The sequence below is a fragment of the Peromyscus californicus genome, unplaced genomic scaffold (assembly GCF_007827085.1).
Source record: "Peromyscus californicus insignis strain IS unplaced genomic scaffold, ASM782708v3 Scaffold_5__1_contigs__length_169319896, whole genome shotgun sequence".
In the NCBI taxonomy this organism is placed as follows: Eukaryota; Metazoa; Chordata; class Mammalia; order Rodentia; family Cricetidae; genus Peromyscus; species Peromyscus californicus.
In genome coordinates, this window is record NW_026294573.1 from 64,180,412 (window position 1) to 64,201,827 (window position 21,416).

Sequence of the window (21,416 nt, forward strand, 5' to 3'; positions counted from 1 at the left end):
CAAGGTTATATAGCTGAGAAGAGACAGGACAAAAAAACCACAAACATCCAACACTGGTCCTGAATTCCATGTACTACCACTTCTCAGCTGACTTGATTTCTTCTCTTGTACAATAATCTAAAAAATAGAATGATGTTCTCTAGCTCTCTCCAGGCAATTTATTGTCTACTCTCTCTATTCAGGGATTATCTATTTTCAGATCTCTTTCTACTGCCCCAAATATTTCATGATGATGGAGATGATCTATTCAAACAAATGATCAAACGGCTTTGCTTTTGGAGTATGAGCTTCTGTGATAACTTTTCTTACTTGGGGCATTTCTAGCTTTTCCCCCATCTGATGTCTCTGTAAAGCAGAACTATGATGGATATTGGGTCATCCAGGGCTACCAGTTTCAGGCAGGATTTTTTTTTTTTTACTTTCCTGAAGGATTGACAGGGAGTGTGACATGAGTACACAGTCTAAAGTCATCTGAATTTTTGTCTCTTCTTTTTATCGCTAAGCAATTACTTAAGTTGCCCTCTGTTGGTGTCTTGAGGGATATGCTGGTACCTGGTAGAAGGCAGGACCAGGAGATGGGTTTCCATCTGAGAGGTGGGAGGGCTTCTTTCCTTCCTTTTAAGTTTGAGGTGTTGTGCCTGTTACCTCATCTTTCCAGTAGGCTTTGAGGTTATCTAGCTTTATCTGAGGAAGATGATTTAAATGCAGTTTTGTTACAGAAAAGTACACTGACAGAAAAGGAATACATCATTTTTAGTAAATGTCATTCAGTCAAGTCACCTCTCGCTCAACCTTCTCAATCCTGGGATGTTAAAATTAATGCCAGTTTAAGATCAAATTCACCTTTTAATTTCTAGAATATCTGGCTTGGGTCACATTTATGACCAGAAAAATAATACCTTTAAGTTTGTCTACATGTCCTTTATTTATACTGCTGCCTGGTCTTTGGTATGTTTCATGGGACTTGGTAGAAGGTTTGAAATGGAAGTTAATAACTGTTGCTGCAGCATTCAGAATGCTCCTCTCTCTGCTCTGTCCTACACCCAGTCACTGGCTCAGAAAACCACCTCTCATTTTCCAGACTTGTCAGTTGGCATGTGAAGTCTTTATGGTGACCAACTTGGTTGTATAATTTGCAAGTAATTGCAAGTCAGAGTGAACCACAGGCATGTCTCACTGTGTGGTCCAAAGAAGTTGGACTATGCAATATTTGCCTCATTTTCTCATTTTCATGTGCCAGGAAAAGAATGGAGGAGCAGTAAAGCTGTGTATAGAGTTACATCAAAACTGCATGTGCCATACAGTGAAACCATTTCCCAGCCAGTGACTTCTCAGGGTCAAACAAACAAACAAACAAACAAAAACTATTTAAAGATTTGAGGGGGATTTCTATCTAAAATTCTTCTGAACAGGTAATAGGTTTTATCATCTAGGGGCAGAGCACTTTCAAAACATAAGTAGCTAATAAAATTCCCATGTGCAAGTAGCACTTTTCTCTAAGAAAGACATTAGATACTGTATGATTCCAGTTGCTTGAGTTCAATGCAGTCGCCACATGACTAATTCAGAGTAATGCTGGAGGGACCCATTTACATTAGATAAAAAAATTGAATTGCAGAATTCTTTCCAACACCCTGGCCTGGTTGGTTCCTGTTACTGTAGGATAGAGGGGCCTGCTTTGGTCACCTAAGCCCCTTCAGGATGTCCTCTAGGAAGTCTCTTAAATAAGCTGGAGAATCGCTGTGTGTGCTACAGACTGGCTAAACAGACCTCTCCTGTACGTGAGTCTTTGAACTGACCACAGGAACCGGGCTTTCAAGTTAGTGCAGTCAGAATTGATAGTATTGATATATTATCAAAAGACAATGAACTGTGTTAAAATGTATACTTTTTAAAGTGCACTATAAGAACACCAAGATTGAAGTCTTGTTTAACATACAACACAATAAACTTCTCAGGTGTTCTATAGCCCTGAAAATAAATCTGTGACACCAACGTCAACCCGTTGGCCATACACATGGCACACAACCGTACACGGTTTCTTTTCCAGTTGTTTACCTTCACCATTGAATTCCAAACTCAGTCAGTAATGCACCATCAGGACTGGGAGCCTAAGTGAGGTGAGCACCAGCAATCGCCACAGGGCGGGACATGGTCTTGATCACATGTCACACTTTTCTGTGTCACCTACATTTACGCGCCATTACGAACCTGATGCATGTTCATGTCTGCAAATCAGACTTGAAAGAAAATGAACGCTATCAACTTCTGTTGACATTACACAGCAGGACATCTTGAAAAGGCTCCAGAGGTTTCCCTGTACAGAATCTGTGCTGGGCGTGTTCCTTCAGCTTCCTTACTTTATGATCCTTCTAGCTTGTAAGAGAAAAAAAAATCAGTGAGGAAAAATTTTTTTTTTCTTTCATTCAGGCCAAAATGTAGTTTGGGATATTTTTTTTTCTTCCTCAAATAATTTCGTTACATACACTTTTAAAAATTCAAACCCTTGGCTGAGGAGTTTTGCTCTTCGAAAGCCCGCCCTTTCTTCTTCCTTGGTTTCATTCTGTTCCTTTATGTTCTGTGCTATAGCTGGGGTATCAGTCGGGCTCATCGTTATTTGCTCCCCGTTTAGCCACAAGGTATAAATTTGCTAACTGTAAAGGCGTGCTCTGGCAGCTCGTCTCCGTGTAGGTCCAAAGGCTGAGCTGGCTGCGCTGGAAAGTTTCCCCCAAGGGTTACTCTGTAGAATGTGGATCCATGTGTTGAGCTGTCTGATGTGGAAGAACAAAGAACTTGCCTTTGAGAAACGGGCTCACAGAGCGCCTTTCAGAGCAGAGAGAGAAATCAAAGGACAGCTTCCGGTCCACTTCCATTTCCAAGCTTGTTCTTGGCAACTAGGGCATCCGAGATCGTTTCTTATGGTACTTTTCAAGATGTCACTGAGAGATAACCCCCAAAGAACAAGTTATGGCAAATTTACTGATACCCACAGGCTGTGCTGGGAAATTATCACCAATCCAGAACTTGTCCGTCTGTCTGTCTGTGTTTGACACATACAAGTTCTACATGGATCTCTAACAATGTTTGGAAACAGAAGGGGACATACATTCCATTGATTCCAGGGTCCAAAAAGGCATTTCAACAAAATTAAAGATCATTAAATATTTGATTGAATGTCTATGAAATATTTAATATCAACTTTATTAAGTAACAAATTTATTACTCTTAAAAATTATATCACACATAGAGCTGGAAAGATGGCTCAGCTGTTAAGAGCACCGGTTGTTCTTCCAGAGGACCTCAGTTCAGTCCCCAGCACCCACATTGTGACTCACAATTGTCTATAACTCCAGTCCCAGGGGACCCCACACCCACGTCTGAGGGCACCATGCATGTACATGATACACAGACATACATGCATACAAAACACCCATACACATAAAATAAATATATTTTTAAAGATCAAAACTTATCTTGTTATATCACACATGAGAACCAAGTGTGGATTTAATTTTCTTATTTTCCAAGATTTTGAGCATGCCAATCATAAGTGGCACATAGCCAGCCGTTTCTATTTCAAAGTATCCTCTCCATCTTTTCCACAGGGGAACACATTGCATGTGGAATATGGAAACATAACATTCTTTATATGACGTGTGTGCAGGACCTAAAACTGGAGAGTATGCAGCTGGTGAAGATTTTTTGAACAGCCCTGCACCCCTCTTCACATATATTATTATTACCACAGACTCATGTCTGCTTAGACTCCCTGCGAAGGACCAGAGGTTGCCCAGGGGAAGGAGGTTGAGGTTCTGCTTTGTTCTTGCTGTAACCACCCATGGTTGGGGTAAAATGACAGGGGCAGTGGAGCTTGTGGAGCTTACAAAGCACCTGTACATCACTAGAAAGGCCCCAGAATGGCCCCCACTCTATATAAGAAGGAAATACCATTTGAGTTGGGGAAGCAAAGTCATCCAGTTGGGTCACACCAATGGAATTTCAGTGTCTCTTTGTCTGGTGTTCTTCCCAGGTGGATGACCTGACCTTTATGTGCCTTCTGTTCTAGTCAACATTTCCTACCTGAACGGAGATTTCTGTTGTAGAATAGGAACTGTAAATTGGTGGGGACAGGAGAAAGGGTTGGTTGTCTGGGTTCCATTGTAAAATAGTGGGGAGGGGGGAAGGAATGGGTTATCTGGGTTCCATTGTAAAATGGTGGGGATGGGGAAAGGAGTTGGTTGTCTGGGTTTCATTGTAAAATGGTGGGGATAGGGAAAGGAGTTGGTGGTCTGGGTTCCATTGTAAAATGTCAGGGAGAGGAGAAAGGGTGGGTTGTCTGGGTTCCATGTGTGATAATCCTGGTCTTTAATCCATGGCCTAATTTCCTCGGATATTATTTCATTCACCATGTATGGGGCAATGGATATAAACTCCCTCCAAAACATAAAAAGTGGCATTTCCTTGTAATCCCATCACCCAACAATAGCCATTCATAACACTAATTCTTGAAGAATCTTTTTCTTTACATACACTAAGATAGTACTTACTTACCTTTGTTAAAGCAAAGTAATAAATATGGTTTTAAAAATATTTTTGCACTTCATGTATTTCCATTTCAGTATGTGTGAATTCATCTCATGTATTTTAATGATTTCATGGTATTCCACTGCATGGCTGTGCCATAGTTGATTTCACTGCCCTTTATTACTAGACATCAGAGTTGGAAATTCAAGTTTGACTTTTCAAGGGAATGGGGCATATATCTGGAAAAAAAAATTAACTGTGTGCCCCTACTTGGACTTCACTCATACCAGAAGTAGAAATAACCATCTCTATATTGGTGATTGTTATTAAATGTAAAGGCTGTGTGGGATTTGTTATTTATTTCTTTGTCTTTTGTTTTTGCCTTTTCCTCTTATGCAGTCGTCTACAGCAGGGGACAAGGAAGACCCGGCTTTACCGGTAGGGAGCAGTAGCCCTGCCTGTTCCTGTGCCTGTGGAGAATGTGTGGCCAGGGTGGGAGGGAGCTCTATGCTTGCAAATCTTCCTCTCCCTTGGAATACCTGTGGTTTATTCCACCAGAGGGGGGTTGTATTTCTGTTCTACACTTAGTAACAATTGAACTCTGGCACTCACTCATTACTTATTTCTGGTCTTATGTCTCAAAATCTTGAATTCTTTCTTCCATTGGACACAAACTTTTATAAGTGTAAAGGGGTAAGAAATGTCTAAACTACATTCCAAGGGATGCTGGCTGATATGTGGGGACAGTGTGGGATCTAATGCTTGAGAAATGTTTTCTTTATGTGTCTGCATGCACAACCTCTCTGAAATGCTGCATGAGATGTAAATATTCAGTACACCCAACACTACCTGAAAGAATGCTTAGTGTCTTCCATAGACATAATTCAGGTCTAAAGAAGATACACACAACAGAGTTCTCGTGGTTTTCCAGAATAACAACGATACTAACAGTGGTTATTATGACAAATTACTAACAACGACCACATTTTCAGTTGCTCTCCAATTAACACATGACATTTCATATTGTGCTGCCTCACAAGGAAATGACCTTGTGAGTTTTCGTGTTCAACAAACAGTTATTACATTTCCACTGGATTTAAGTCTGCTACCTTTGCCCCTAGAACATTTTCAACCTTGCTTATCTGAATCCCCTACAACTAAATGCCACAGTGCATTTTAAAATGTTACAGGCTTTTAAGGATGAAAGGGATAGCCATGAAAATGTTTGTGACCCTGTAATATTTCCTTCCATTAACACTCAGAGCAAAGATATGACATTCACTGACACCCAGAGGATACACTAGACTCAAGACCAGCTCAAACTCCAGGCTGCCTTTGAAAAGCTCAAAATGCTGTTCATTACTAAGACACCAGTATTCTTCATTCATTGCTGAACTCTGAAAAGTTGGGAATACAGTTTTAAAGGATATGAATTATAATAAAATCACTGCTGATTTCTACTTGTATTCCATACTGGTATTTTACTCATACTTCAGTCTTGCAACAGGTTATTTAGGTTGACCACCAAATTTTTGAACCATGACCCTTAATAAGTATTTTCTGGAGTAAGAGATGTAAGGTCAATAACTTGGAACCTTATTTCTTTTGTGTTACAATATTCCAAAGATGAGTTGTTCTAAAAGACATCACCCTGTCCAAATGTGTTTAATTGTGGAGTCTCGTGGAAAAATCTGTGTGGAGAAGTTTGGAAGACTTGGTGAAAACGGGATTTTAATTTTGCCAGACCACAGAAAATTTTCTTGTCAAATTTTTGGACCAAGAGTTAAATTTAAAAAAAAAAAAAAAAAAAAAAAGTAGCCGGGCGGTGGTGGCGCACGCCTTTAATCCCAGCACTCGGGAGGTAGAGCCAGGTGGATCTCTGTGAGTTCAAGGCCAGCCTGGGCTACCAAGTGAGTTCCAGGAAAAGACGCAAAGCTACACAGAGAAACCCTGTCTCGGAAAAAAAAAAAAAAAAAAAAGTAATCTAAGTCAGACGTGGTGGCACATGCCTTTAATCCCAGCACTCAGGAGGAAGGGGCAGGCAGACGTCTGTGAGTTCAAGGCCAGCCTTGTCTACAGAGTGAGTTCTAGGACAGCCAGGACTACACAGAGAAACCCTGTCTTGTTAGTCTACTTTCAGCAGCCATCCTCCTCAAGTCTGTCTATAATTCCCCTGTGGTCACCACCAAGAAGTCAACCACAAAGAAGAAAGTCATTTCTAGTCAGGATTTAAAAGCTGTCCATACAAAGAGGGTTTGGGTGACTTTGGTTTGATTTAAGACTGTTTGCTTTTGAAGAAAAGAGTAAAAGTCTGTTGGTGACCCTCTCTCCTGAAGCTCACTAGGGGTCTTCATATCTCAGTCCCATTTACTGGAGTAAAAGATCACAACTAGGAGCCAGGAAGTCTCTGTATGGAGCCACAACAGGAAACTTGCCTTCAGGTTCTCACTTAATGTGGACCACGGAGCTTTCTGGATCAGAGGCTAGCAGATGTGTGAGATAATATGGGTGTAGGCACATCTGTTGTCATAAACACAAAAAGAAGCAAAGATCTTGCTGATAGGATGCACAATCCAAAAATTTTAAAGACTCTCTGCTCCGTTATAAAGAGTCATTAAGAAAAGCAGGCCTGGAATCCCCACCTCTATCCAACACTTTCTGTCTGTATGACCCAGAACCTCATTTCGCTTCTCAGAGACTTCAAGTTAATACTAACAATACGGATTTCATGAGGCTCATTCTGAGAATGAAATGAGTGAATGGTGTGAAGCATGCCACACATTGCCTGCCTTGTATTAACTTCTTTTGTCAAAAGGGGGCAGGGGTGGGAAAAATGGATTCATTTAGTAGAAAAGCTATTTCCTTGGGATGTTTGAAATGTACTTTGAAATTCTTTGGTTCAACTGTTTATGATCATGTAATGGAAATGATTGACCATAGGGTGGATGAGGCTCCTCTCATTTCTGAGAACTAACAGCATCTTTGGTTTCTCTGCTCAGGCTAAGCCGCGCCTCCAGCGAGGTGGAAGTTCTGCCTCCCTCCACAACAGTCTTATGAGGAATAGCATCTTCCAGCTCATGATACACACCCTTGACCCACTCGCTGAAGGTAACCATCAGGCTTTGGTTTGGGATCGTTGCTTTGGGGAGAGGAGGATGTCGAATACTTCGCTTTAAAAAAAAAAAAAGCATGTGTATGCTGAGGTTACACGTATCTATCAGACTCCTCTTGGTTAACGTCGTTATTGGAAACCTTGACTCTGCCATGTGCTTTATTCACCACTGCTCAGTTCCTGGCAGGGTGGTTTTATGCCAGGAGTAGAATATGAGTTCCACGTGCTGATTCTGTCTTTTGATGCCTCTGGCATAATCACAGTTTGTTATGAGGCAGGGACAGAAAGGTCTCCCTTTCATCCAGTATTTCCCTTTATCACTTGGAAAACAAAGTTGTGTGTGAAGATAAATTGTGTACCTTAAAAAGAATAGGAAAAAGAACTCTCTTCCTGGGAGGACTATGCATGATTTAGGGAATGAGGTTCTCTGAAGACCAGTGACATGGTACCTATTTCTTTGGCCGTTGGGTGGAGGTAGCATCTAGCATTCAAAAAGTCCAGTGTAACTCCTTGGGACCAGTCACCAAGGACCCAAAAGGCCTGGTTCACCCCCCAGGGCAACTGTAAGAACTATCACAAAGAACCCAGTATTATGTCCTTTCAGTTTTACTTAGTCACAAAGCCAAATCTACCTTTTTTCTTCAGTGCATAGATATCCTAAATATGATTCTTGTAGTGGGTAGATATCTGCTATAACTAAATAAGTGATCAGTGCTCTGCCACAAGTCAGGGGTCAGATACAGCCAAGTCTACCCTTCCACTCCTGAATCTCATCATCCTTCCCAAGGAAGGGATCGTAGGACAGAAATAGACTAAGAAGTAGGCACATGTCACTGAACAGACACGGGAGATCTGATTATCAGTGATGTTGCATACATCAGAGGTCTTAGCAAAAATTTACCTCTGCCATGGTCTTTCCAAGCTAGAGGTACTCAAAATTTACATGGTATAAAGGACAACTGGGCATCCAAAGACCAGCTCCCCAAGCCCTGTCTATCCCATCGGACACAAGCATCTCCTCAGAGTAAGTGAGGACCACAGGTCACATCCCATTTCATTTCAGTTCCAAAGCACCCATTCTAACTCTAGAGCAGAGTTGTCACGATGCTTCCCACTCCTGGTTCTTTTTTTTTTGTTTTTTGTTTTTTGTTTTTTGTTTTTTGTTTTTTGTTTTTCGAGACAGGGTTTCTCTGTGTAGTTTTGGAGCCTGTCCTGGATATCACTCTGTAGACCAGGCTGGCCTCGAACTCCCAGAGATCCACCTGCCTCTGAACAGCAGAGATATCATCACTCTGTTCACCCAGTGGTCTAGTTGATAAGGGAAATAGACACAACCACCAACCTTCTTTTCTTTCATCCCCAGTGAAAGGAGTGAAGGGATCATTTTCACTTAGTCCTACCTCCTGCCACTATGCAGCCATGTGACTTTGGGCGTGTTAGGGTCTCTAGAATCTGGCATCTTCATCTATCATGGCACTTTTCTTTATTGGACATTTTACAGTTGACAGCATTTTCATGCTTGTGAGTTTATGATCCACCACAGCGCCGCATCATTCTCCTTCCATGGAGTATTGTATGACCAACAGAGATCCCAAATGTACCTCCTGCTCACCCTTTACCATCATGTTCTTTGAGCCATCTTCTTGCTTCCTCTGCAGCTTTAGAGCTGGTCCTCTTGCATAGCTTCCCCCTGTCTCCCACACAGCAGCCAGGTTGTCATTAAAAGTCAACTGGATTGTGTAAGCCCCTACTTAACAAGCTTTAGTGGCTTACCAGGGTTCTTAGGAAAACTCTGAAACCCTCACCACAGTCCCCGGGATATGCTTCTCACTGCAAACTCAGTTGGACTTGTTTTGTTTAGGTATGCAGGGCCCCATATTCAGATAGTTGCTCTCAACAGTTTCACCTCTTTGCTGTTCCTACTGCCAGATGACATTATTCCTTCCCTCCACCCAGGTCCTACCTTCCTTGCCCTCCTCCCTTCCTCTCCTCAGCCCTCTGACCACCCAGCACAAGTCAGGGCCTCTACCCCTCACCTGTGCATGCTCCCGTTCTGTTCTCTTTACAGCACCTCTTGCAGTCCCGCTGGTTGTTTCCTAAGGCCAAGGTTCTTGAGAACATGGGTGCTGTGCCATTCAGCAGTTGTCCCCAAGGCCTAGCAGAGCACCCAGCACATCATGGTCACTAAGGCTCAGTTGTAAAGCCCCTGAAAGTCTATTCGGACTTGAGGCTGTCAAGGAGTTGTTTGTGGGTTATTTTAGGACACCATCACCTCTACGCCTATTGCTCTCGAGAATCAACTGAGAAAAGAACAGTTGTTTCTATCCCAGCTCTGTCGTGGTAGCTGAGGAGGAGCTTGATTTCTGGAAATGCAATGTTATGTGGTAAAGAGGAAAGACTCCAGGCCCAGACATTCTGACTCTTGATCCCACTTGTGCATTTACTAGCTACGTGACCTTGAACAACTTACCTACCTGTGTCTACCTCAGTTTCTTCATCTATAAAATCAGAAGGATAATGATGTCTGCACTATAAAGCTGCCATAAGGATTGAAGGTGTGAATACACAGAGAACACAACACACTACCAGTGTGCTAACCAGGTTTGCGTGGTTCACATACATTATTATGATGAGCTAGTATAGTGAGGGGGTGAGCTTTTAGGTGTTCAAAGGGGTTATCATGAAAATAAGCTTTCCTCCTCTATCAACTGTCCACCCCAGTTTTCTCCAGTTCCCCAATTCTCCCTCAAAGAAACCATTGTTATCAGGTTCTTGGGGCTCCTTTCAGAGAAATTCTGTCTTAAGTAAATGTGTGTGTGTGTGTGTGTGTGTGTGTGTGTGTGTGTGTGTGTGTGTGTGTTGTATGTGTGTGTGTATATTGTGTGTCTGTGTGTTATGTGTGTGTCTGTATGTGTGTTGTGTGTGTATGTGTTGTGTGTGTATCATCTGTGTGTTGTGTGTCTGTGTATGTGTTGTGTGTGTATCACCTGTGTGTTGTGTGTGTCTGTGTATGTGTGGTGTGTGTGTTGTGTTTGTTGTGCGTGTATCTGTGTTGTGTGTGTGTGTCTGTGTGATGTGTGTGTGCTGTGTATTATGTTTATGTGTGTGTCTTTATCCACAGGTCTGAGCAGTCTAGGTATCTCTTTAGTTGGGAGGATACAGTTTCTGAAAGGGCTTGTTTTTGTTTTTCTGCTTGCAGGGGAGGTTGTGTTTTGTTTCTGTGAGACAAGGTAAAGTGAATCTGGGTTGTCTCAGAGTTAGACCATCAGTGATTTTCCAAAACACCTGGTCCTTGTGGAGCTAAGCTGCAATTAAGCTGTTTGCTCCTGCTGCTGTGGCGAGAGGCGCCTTCCTTCTGAATCTGGGCACCAGCTTTCAAGGTGAAACCTCTCCCAGAAAGACAAGAGCTCCTGGACCATGAATCTAAGAGATAATCAGCTGGGGACTTGAGTGACTGAAAAATACTGAAAACATGTTGACACTTTCAAATTGCTCCATAGCACAAAGCCAAGAAAACAGCTTGCTAGGATTAGGGTACACGCCCCCCCCCCACACACACACCCAACAAAATCACAATCACTTTCCATTTCAAGAACAGCCAAAAACCTAACCCACTGCTTTCCCAGAGATAGTCACCTCTCACCGTATAGGTTTAATCACTTGAGTTCACATATCCTTGTACCAAGCTGCAACCTTTGAAGAATATAGATCATGCCGGTCTGTCCCCAGGCTGACCCCATAAACATTGCAATAGCTTCCATATCCAGACAGTTCGCTGGTGCTCCTGGCACTCACCAGGCTGAGAGGCACATTGGCACCACTGGTGTGCAGCCAGTGTTCACAAAGATAAGTATTCAGTTTCATTGAAAACATTTAGAACAGATGCCCTTAGAAACATATTTCCCGGAGTCTCATCTGTGCCACACAGGTGGGTTGACTGAACCATGGCTAACACCCTTGATCAGCAGCTGGTTTGGCCTCTGGGCTTGAGTCCGACAATCCATCTGTGTGTGTATCCACCTTCCATTGATATATCACAAAGCATCCAAGACCTAGACCTTGACTTTATGATGGGAATTTGGTTTGGAATCAGTTGGATGATTCTTCTGTTCCATACAGTGTCAATGGAGGTTATCAAGTGATATCTATCTGGCCAACAAATAGGTTGGAAGATCCAAAAGGGCCTCCCTCACACGCAATCTTTTAAAAGAAGATCTGTGACTGTCCATGTTGTCTTTGGTCCCCTGCACATAGCCAGATGCCCCACTTGATGTTCCAGGAGTAGACCTTCTAGGAAGTCCAGCCTGGGAAGTCCCAGAACCTCACTTCTGCTATATCCCTCAGTCAAGCATCACAAAAGCTGCAAGGAAGGGTATGTGGCTCTGCTTCTCAAGAGAGCAGTACTAAAAAGCTTGAAACCATCCTTGAATTTAACACGGGCTGTTTTATTCACCTGTTCATGGTTGTTTGGTGTGCAATCCACACTCTGTGGAAAAACAATCCCTGGTCAGTCTGTCAAACAGAGCTGGCCTGTGTCTTTTCAGGAACCCAAAACTATGAGCATGAATTGGTCATGAATACAAGGTCTCAGACTCAGCATAAAGCTCTTAAGATGGTTGGAATAGACCAACACAGGAACATTGCTATTTCCAGGCCAATCTGGGCTACAAAGTAGGACCCAGTATCAAAAACCAGAGAGGGCAGTAGAGTAAGAGAGAAAATGACTGAAATACAATTTATTTTCCTTTATTAGAAAGTCCTGGGGAGCTAGAATTCTCAGTCTTTGAGATTATACCATGCCTGTCTAAACTGATCCTTCTAATAAACTCACTGTTCTATATTGATTTTAACTTTTTTCTAAACAAGCCATCTTTATTAACCTAAAGCATGGGTGCTGGGTGGAGTGTTCTGAAGTTTCAAGCACCCTCTGCTTTGGTTGTATCTGAAAATGAAACACACATCTTTGCAGGGTGCTTACTGCAGACCAGGCACTCTGCTACAAACTCTCTGTGAACCAGAGTCTCTCCTGGCCCCTCTCTATCACGCAGAGGACACAGATGTCGAAAAGAGGCCAAGTCTTGCCTAAAGGTGACACAAGAATAAAATGGCAGAGCCAGGATCTGAACCAGTATCTGCCTTGCTCAAAATCTGTGTTTGTACTTCTTACATTTTGAGACCCTCCTGTAACCTTCTGGGTAGGAACACTTGTCAGGCAGGTGTCTGTCTGTCTCCCAAAGAGGAAGGGGTACTGCAGTGTTTTCCATCAATCAGCTTCCTGTGGAAACTCATGTCTAATCTGGTGTTCACTATATTCCTGGTGCAGACAACAGACTAAATCCTGGGGGCTCCACATACCTGGACTTTGTATATTCTATTCAATTCATGAGGTCCAGATTTCCCACACATCTTCCCTCACAGCAAGGCCTAAAGGCCCATGCCTTTTCTTTCCCCAGATCACCCTCCTCTCCTCTCAGCTTGTGTCCAAGCTTTCTTCTTCTCTTGTGTACAAAATTACTACTGCTCTGCCTGTTTAGGGTGGCATGGAGACTATTTACACCAGGAAAGAAACCCCATAGCCAACCCTGCATTTCAGGTTTCAGTAGTAGAGGTCTTGCCTTGCATATACAAGGCAATCTCCAGCACCACAGAGAGATTAAAAAAAAGGGAGAAGCAGAGTTCAGCCAGATTTATATCTGAGGAGTCAGAGAATGGGAAAATGCCCATAACCCAACACTGCATTTCTGAGAAAGCCCATGACCTGTGATGACATTGAAGAACAAAGCAAGTGGGATGATGTCATAGTTTAGCCATGTACAACTGGGTTGTGTGTGCTCTGAGAATCAGACCGCCTAGGTTCAAATCCTACCCGAGAGCCTGAGAAAACCACTTGACCCCACTGGACCTCCATTCTCCACCTTATTAAAATAGATCACGTATGGCACTGCAAGCATTCTTGTGTGATGAGTATTAGGCAGCCTCTTCAGGCCTTGGGTTCCTCAGATATGCAAGGAAATGGCGAGAGAACCACTATTGGAAGTTTATGGTAAGGAGTCTATACAGTAACCCCCCCCCAGGAGCAGAAAAGGTTGCTCTGTGTCCACTAGCAATTGTGATTTGCTAAAAGAGTCCAATGTCATGTCATGGACTCGAGTTAATTTAAGTTTTTTAAAAATTTCCTTACTCTTATTTAACCAGAGCCCAGTAGTGAAAATAAGATCCTGTTTTTAGGGACCTGGTCACATCACATTCCTCTTTTTTTAAAACCTCTTAAAAAAAAAAAAAAAAAAAAAAAAAACACTCCCCAGACTGAGTGGCATAGAACTCACAGTCTTCATCTTTCTGCCTGCCTCAGCCTCAGGAGCTCATCTCCTTGTCATTCTACTGTCTACAGTTGTGTCCCTCATCTTCATCTCTGTAGGGTAGCAGCTGTGCCCCCTCAGCAAACTCCCCACCATTGTTTCTGTATTCAAGCAAGAAAAAAGGATAGGTATCTTTTCTAATGAGCAAATCATTAGGATTCCTACAAGTTGAGTTCCGTGTACCTCCTTAGAGCCAGAACAGGGCCACTCGACCACCTCAATGTCCAAAGGAGCCAGAAGCAAACTCTTCACCTCCCAACAAAAGTAGGGTGTACTTTGCAAGGACAAGTAGAGTGTGGAGGTCAGGAAGACGGCATTGATGTTTACCACTTTATCTTGATACCACTATTGTGGGGCGTTTACCCAACCACCCCCACAGTTCCCCAGAGTTTTCTTGAGTGCGAGCAGCAGGAAATATTAGATAGAAGGATTTATTGCGGAGAATATCGCGGAGATAAACAGATAGAAAACAAAGGATAGCCTCGAGAGGGCCTGGAACCTATTCCAACGGGCCCCGACTGTCTCTGCCCCAGGGTTTTTATAGAGACGCCAAGGGGTGGAGCAAAAGACCTCCTCCCCCAGCACAGCCAAGTGCAGACCATCCCAGACACCTGCACTTAGGCCCGTGGTCTAATCATCCTCTATGCGGACCTGCTGGGTAAAGCCACGAGGAACCCAAGAACGGGCTCCCACAGGTCCCCCTTTCTTAATATATAAAAAAAGTAACTATTAATGGCTTACAGCAATCTCCATAGCTGTTACACCTCCCAGTATGGGAGTAGAGGATGATAAGGATGGCATTTCTCTTTTGAATTAGGTCCAAGGTGACTACAGCAGTCTTAGCTGCCTCAAGCCCTTTCTAAACCAAAAACTCTTAAGGCGACTACAAACTTAAAGAATCCCTTAGCTTCATTATTACCATTAACAGGTTAACATAAATATTGCTATACATAGTCACAATTCTCCCAATCTTACAACACAAAGCAAACTCTTAACAGAACCATTTGAATTAGCATATATGGTGCTATATATAGTTAATTTTCTCCGTCTTACAACATTAACTCAATCATTTGAATTTTCTTGCTAACAGAACATAGGAAAAACTTCGATGTATTCACATCAAACTTAAATATTTCCTTAACTCCACAAAACCAGGGTGCATTAATATCAATAGGGTAAATATAATTTCTGCAAACATAATTCAACTTCATAACTCCTCCTTTTCTTTATAATTTTTTAAGCAAAATCTCAAACCTAGTTAGAAGAACCCAAACTCATACAATTCCTACAAACCCATATTGAAAAGCAATCTTCTCAATCTAACCATTGACACTTTGAAAACTTTTAGCAAAACATCCAAAAGCAGTTTCTTAATAAAACTCTTTACACACTTTAAAAGTAGTCTCTTAGTATACCCCATTTGCATTTCTTACTAACAAAAACATGACATTAATCCACTCAAACAACTTTTGAAATTAGACTAAGGAATATTAACTCCCCCTTTTCGTTATAATTTTTTAAGCAAAATCTCAAGCCTAGTTATAAAACCCAAACTTTTCCATTTAAACAGTTCCATTTATAACACAAAACCAGTCCCAGAAAACAGTTTCTGGGTCATTACTGTAAGTAAACTCAAAATTGTCCCATTGCAATGAAATCTATTGTTCAGTTCATTAAGTCCTAGAATTCAAATGATAAATTCTGGTACTAGCCTTCCAAATATGAAGAAATCCAGAACCAAAATCTTTCTGTAGTTTTATCTCATTTTAAGTTCAAAAAGTTCAAACAAATAAATTCTGGTATCAGGCTTTCACTTCAAAATGTGAAGAGACGTTTTTCAACCAAAACTTTTTGCAGTTAACAATTTTTGTTCAAACAAGCGTCTCTGAACTTATTCTTAAGCCAGAGACCTTTTTAGGTACAGTAGTATTCTAAACCGCACCGTTTTTGATGTTAGCTCAGGTTTTTCTGTGTTGCGTCGATTTTCCACGGATCTCAGCTGCGGATGCCATGTTGTGCTGGCGTCCGCCATTCTTAGCTTCTTAGCGGCTTCTGGAACTTTTGAAAACTGCTCAGACTGCCTACTTTGCAGTCTGCTAGGACACTACCTTCTGTGTCTCAGGTTCTTTCACCATATACATTAATAGACTCACACTTAACATTTACACTTTTTAAACTCACATATAACATTTTTTGCCTTGCAAAGCATTTAGACTCACATTCAACATTTACATGTTTTTACAAACTCATAACATTAACATCTACTTATTTATACTCCTTAAGGAAACTATAGAACTACTTTAGCAAATATATTTCTTATCACTTATATACTTATATTCATTCCATCTTATTTCTTATTTAAACTTACATTTACAACTAGCATCTTTACTTCTTACAAGCTTATTGCTACATGTCTTAAGACTACCTTAGATATTTCTTGCAAGCTTATATTCTTAAAGGAACTCTACAGATCTATTTTACCAACTTATATAGGGCTACCGTTAGCATATATTTAACTTAGCAAACACCTAAAGATTTCTTAACAGATCTAACAAGAGAATTTTTACAGACTCACATCTTATTTTCATCTTTTTCTACTTCTTACTCTTAATTATTATCATTATCTCTATTAGAAAGATTCTTAACTAGACAGGAAGTACATACATCATTTCTAAAGTTTAGAGTTTATAGTCAACTTTGTTATAAAGCACTGGGATTTAGTGAGTGTTGTTGTTATAGAATTGTGATAGTTGTTGCTAGGGGACTGTAACATCTTCGGGACGAAGCCACACTCCAAAGTTGCCAGTTCTCTCAGCCGTTCCGGAACCGGCAGAGATGCACTGTCAGCGGTAGACGGTTTTTAACTAGAGGCTGTCCCTTCACTCAAATTCATAATAGTCCCCTAAGTGCTTCAATTCAGACAAACATTTCTATTACAGCAGTACTTTTGGTTTGTTCTACTGAAAAACTTCACTTCACGCTGAGGGTGAAATTACCGTATTTAGCGTCTGTAAAGCTCTTCACCAAATACTGCACAGCTATTAGGTGATATAAAGTATTTTTCTAAAGGAGCTAGTAAAACCAAAAGTGGCACAGCTCTGAACTGTATTTAGTATTTTCACTTCATTAGCTTTAACTCCTGATATTATTAGCAGCTGTAATATTTAGCATTGATTTTTTTATAAGGAACTTTCAGGTGAAGCAACTTTTGTAAGACAGCTAGATTTTCTGAAGTTTGTTTCCCATCTATAAAGCAGTCATTTCATTTTGAATGCCTGTTTCTTATCCCCTTAATTAGATTTGCAAAGGAATCACTCATTGCAGGCTGTTCATTCAAGGCAAAGAACTTCTTAAATTTCAACATGTTTCTTCATATCTAAGACAATGTTCAGTGTATAAACTGCTTTCTCTTGTTTTAAGGATTTTAAAGTGGCTTGTTTGATCTTAAAGGTAGCTTTTTGTCTTCCAACTACTGTAAAAACTTTGCACAGCTATTAGGGTAAATAAGGCATTTTACCAACGGAGCCCCAATCCGTGAAGCACCTAGTTCCATATCCTTTCAATTTTTCCAATGGAACTGACACTTAAACTCTTAGATGATTTTCCTCCTTATTCTTTTAAAAGCTGTATTTTAAATTTACCATGAACGTATTTTCGAGCTGACAAAAAGTGTTTCAGGGCAATGTCGCCATCTTTAGCGGAAAAACTACCTTTCCCAGAATGCATTTCCCTTATATCAGTCCATAATAGTATCAGTCCCTTATATCAGTTCTTTATATCATTTCCCTTATATCAGTCATTTCCCGTATTTTTTTGGGTCTGAGAGTCAACTGGTTCTCTTTTACCAGACTTGCTTACAAATTCTTGCCTGGGAGGTTTGAACAAAGTTTTTTGCTTTTGCAACGGGAGATTTGAACAAACATTTTACATTTTCAACTATGGCACATTGGGAGATTTCTATTCTCTCCTCAGCTGGCTTCAACAGGTGTCTCTCCTTCATTTGACACTGGCCCCAAATCAGAACTGCACCTGCCTCGTTATCGCGCATTGAGGCTGGCATTTCTGATAGCAACTTTCCTCAGGGCTTGTGTTTGTCTTAGCCAGTCAGTGAAAAACAAGCATTTACAACAGAGCTTTTTCATAGCTCCTTCAGAGAGAGATTTTCTCCCACTGATTTTATTCTCATTTTGCTTGTTCCTTCCTTCCCCAGATGCAGAGCTTCAGGTATCTGTCTGCGGCTCTGTTCCTCTGCTAGCTGCTTTTGGAGGTAGGGGCTTTTTTTCTTCCCCCGAATCTGCCTCAAATTCTAGCAGCTTTTCACAGGTCATGTATTTTCTGGGGAGGAATATGTCCCTTCTGTTTCTTCGGAGTCTTTCCCAGACAGTTCCCAGTTTGGTCTCAGTTTATCCCCTCTACCCCAGAAACAGTTTCCTACACTACAGTGGCGGCTTTCCCTGCTACTGAAGGGGTTTTTTGTCCGTTTCTGTTTTCAGGGTCTGTGTGGTTTGCGTACAGACTGAAAATCTAACAAGGGAGGTTTTTGCCATTTCTAAACTCCCATTAGGACAGGTGTTTTGCCTCACCAGGCCTTCACCTGGCCCAGTCCCCCAGTGGGTTGCATTTGCTTGTCTGGGTGTTCAAGGACAGAGCTTATGCCAGAGGCAATCACCCCTTAGGGCCACACTCCCTCATCTCAGGGAGTCAGTAGAAACAAAGCTTTTCTCAAAGAGGTGCTTTCTCTGACAGAAAAGAAAGCTTTACTCCTGGATAGTTCTGTTCTGCCCTGGCTGGTCTCTTTCCCCAGACAGCGTTCTGACTCAGCAGCACAACTGTTTCAGACACAGTTCAGCTTTACTGTTTTCCCAGAAAGGTCTTTACTCTGATAGGAAAGTTTTTTTTCATTTCTTTTTCAGCTGTGGACCTATCAACCCGGGACTTGTAGGAAAGTGGACAACTGTGCCGTTCCCACTGGCTTTAGCTTTGGTTGTTCATTGGCAATCTTCCCCTGGGTCCTGCACCTTCCTGCCTCAGCTCTGTGCTCCAGGAAGTTTGCAACTGCAGGAACCCTAGTATCCCCGAAATGCACTCCAACTCAGAGACGCTGGCCAATCGCCTCTGGGTTTTTGCTCAGAAGCGAGGATACAATGCTAACAGTTTGCATTGCTTCAGGGGATCTTTGTATTAGGACAGTTAGGAGCATCTTTTCATTCTGAAATGCTCACTCAAAACCCTTGATGCCTCAGCTAGGCTGTAACTGAAAAGCTTGGCTTTTTTGCTTTTCTCAGGTAAAGTTTCCTGCCCTTTTGGGCTCTCTGTAGCTCTTTACCCACACTCTCCCAAGCGTTTTCCTCAGGGTACTCTGACCCACTGTCTTTTACTAGCTTGAAGAGACAGAGCTCAGAAGAGAGGTTTTTAGGAACTTGTCCCTGCCTCCTGCATTGCAGGGAAGATTTTTAAAGCTTGAAAGAACTTAGATTTTGCTGTCTTCAGAGGTTTGTTTTCCCTTTGAGCTAATCACAGGTGATCACCATACTAATATCTTCAGGTGATTCTAATTTTTGTCCTTCTGAGAAAGTTAAAGGCTTTAGTTTTTAAGTTTTTTAAGAGAGCTTTTGAGAAAGATTAAGGCTTTTTAGAGAGTTTTTCCCCCCAAATTTTCCAAGAAAAGCTTTTAGTTTAAGAGAAAGATTTTTTCCCCCAAGAGAAAGACCAACTTTTCCCAAAACTTCCCAACTTTAAACTTTGGCTTTTTACACCCCCATTTTTGCCTCAGGGAGAAATCACTTTCTCCTGCCGCTTGGACTTAGCATTTCAGCTGTCCCCAGGTCAAAAGCTTCCATTGGAAACTTTTTCTTCCCCATAAGCTCAGAGAAGAGCTTTTTTACTACCCGAAAAGCCCAAAGAAAGATTTTTCCCAGTTTGCATTCATAGCCCCCAAAGTTAAAAAATTGAAGAGTTTTTCTGTCTAGTTGCCTTACTTATTTTTTTCCTACACAATCTTACACTTCTAAGTTTTTCCTACGCTATTTTACTACCCTATGCCTTATACTTATTTTTCACAGATAGAAATTGAGAAAGGGATAGAAGATAGAAAATTTTGACAGAAGAGAATTTCGCTGCAGCATCGGACATCCTTCCCGTCCGCTTTCCTTTTCTCTCGAGGATAAAATCCCTGCCTCTCAATATATATAAAAAATATATATTTTCCATAACACCGGCATGCCTTATCTACTGGCAGGGCTGAACTCAGCACTTTCGCCAAAAACTCTGTAATAAAACTATTATTTTCCTTTATCTCTAGTCCCTATTACTTTGTCTTTAGTCCCTGTTCATTTGTCTTTAGTCCCCCCTTTTTTTATTCCCCTCTTTTTTTTTAGTCCCTTTTTTTTCTTTTTTCTTTAGTCCCTGTTCATGGCGCCATTCTGTGGGGCGTTTACCTAACCACCCCCACAGTTCCCCAGAGTTTTCTTGAGTGCGAGCAGCAGGAAATATTAGATAGAAGGATTTATTGCGGAGAATATCGCGGAGATAAACAGATAGAAAATAAAGGATAGCCTTGAGAGGGCCTGGAACCTATTCCAACGGGCCCCGACTGTCTCTGCCCCAGGGTTTTTATAGAGACGCCAAGGGGTGGAGCAAAAGACCTCCTCCTCCAGCACAGCCAAGTGCAGACCATCCCAGACACCTGCACTCAGGCCCGTGGTCTAATCATCCTCTATGCGGACCTGCTGGGTAAAGCCACGAGGAACCCAAGAATGGGCTCCCACACACTATTGTTACTTAGAAAGACATGGAGTGCCTGCTTTTCCAGAGAGGAGGAAAACTCTCTTCTCCTCTGGCTTTTGGAAAATGACCAAATTTGCTTACAGTTAAGAGGTTCAGGACTGGCTTTCTATAGGAAAAAGAGAATTGGGGAAAAATGGTGCAATATTCCTGTTCCCAGCCTTGTGAGCTCTGCTGGTCTCGTGGCTCCTTAGTTGCATCCCATGGAAGTGAGAACTGCAGATTGTCTTCAGCACTCCTGAAAGCTTCCAAAGCCTAGACTCACTGCTCTAGGTAAGAACACCTGTCAGGCAGGTGACCATCTGTCCCCCAAAGAAGAAAGGGTACTACAATGTTTTAACAGTCACAGTCAACACAGGAAAAATTACTGGTAAAGATCCAAGGATAGCATAATGGATAGAAAAGTTAAAACAGGATGGCTTCAATGTTCATGATGATGGTATACATTCCAAATGTAAAGTATCAGCACTAAATATATGACAAAATTTTAAAAATTATTCCCTGGGTCCAGCAGGCAGCAAAGTTATTTTTTTAAAAAGTAATAATAAAGAGTACTATATTGAGGTTATTTGGCTGAACAAAATGAAATATAATCATCATTGGCAATAGCAGCCCCCACTCTTTGAACACTTGTTATA

At 41.6% G+C, this 21,416-nt stretch overlaps 1 protein-coding gene across 6 annotated transcripts in view; it reads left to right on the top strand.

Moving 5' to 3' along the window:
• Slc24a2 (solute carrier family 24 member 2) overlaps window positions 1-21,416 on the top strand; it is a 241,659-nt gene that overhangs the window by 138,129 nt on the left and 82,114 nt on the right. For 5 of the 6 annotated variants that reach the window (XM_052716552.1, XM_052716555.1, XM_052716549.1 and 2 more), the window contains exons 3-4: window positions 4,924-4,962; window positions 7,524-7,632. In XM_052716552.1, the coding sequence (XP_052572512.1) occupies window positions 4,924-4,962; window positions 7,524-7,632 (148 nt within the window). The remainder of the gene's footprint in view (window positions 1-4,923; window positions 4,963-7,523; window positions 7,633-21,416) is intronic. The other variant, XM_052716553.1, reaches the window with a different exon arrangement.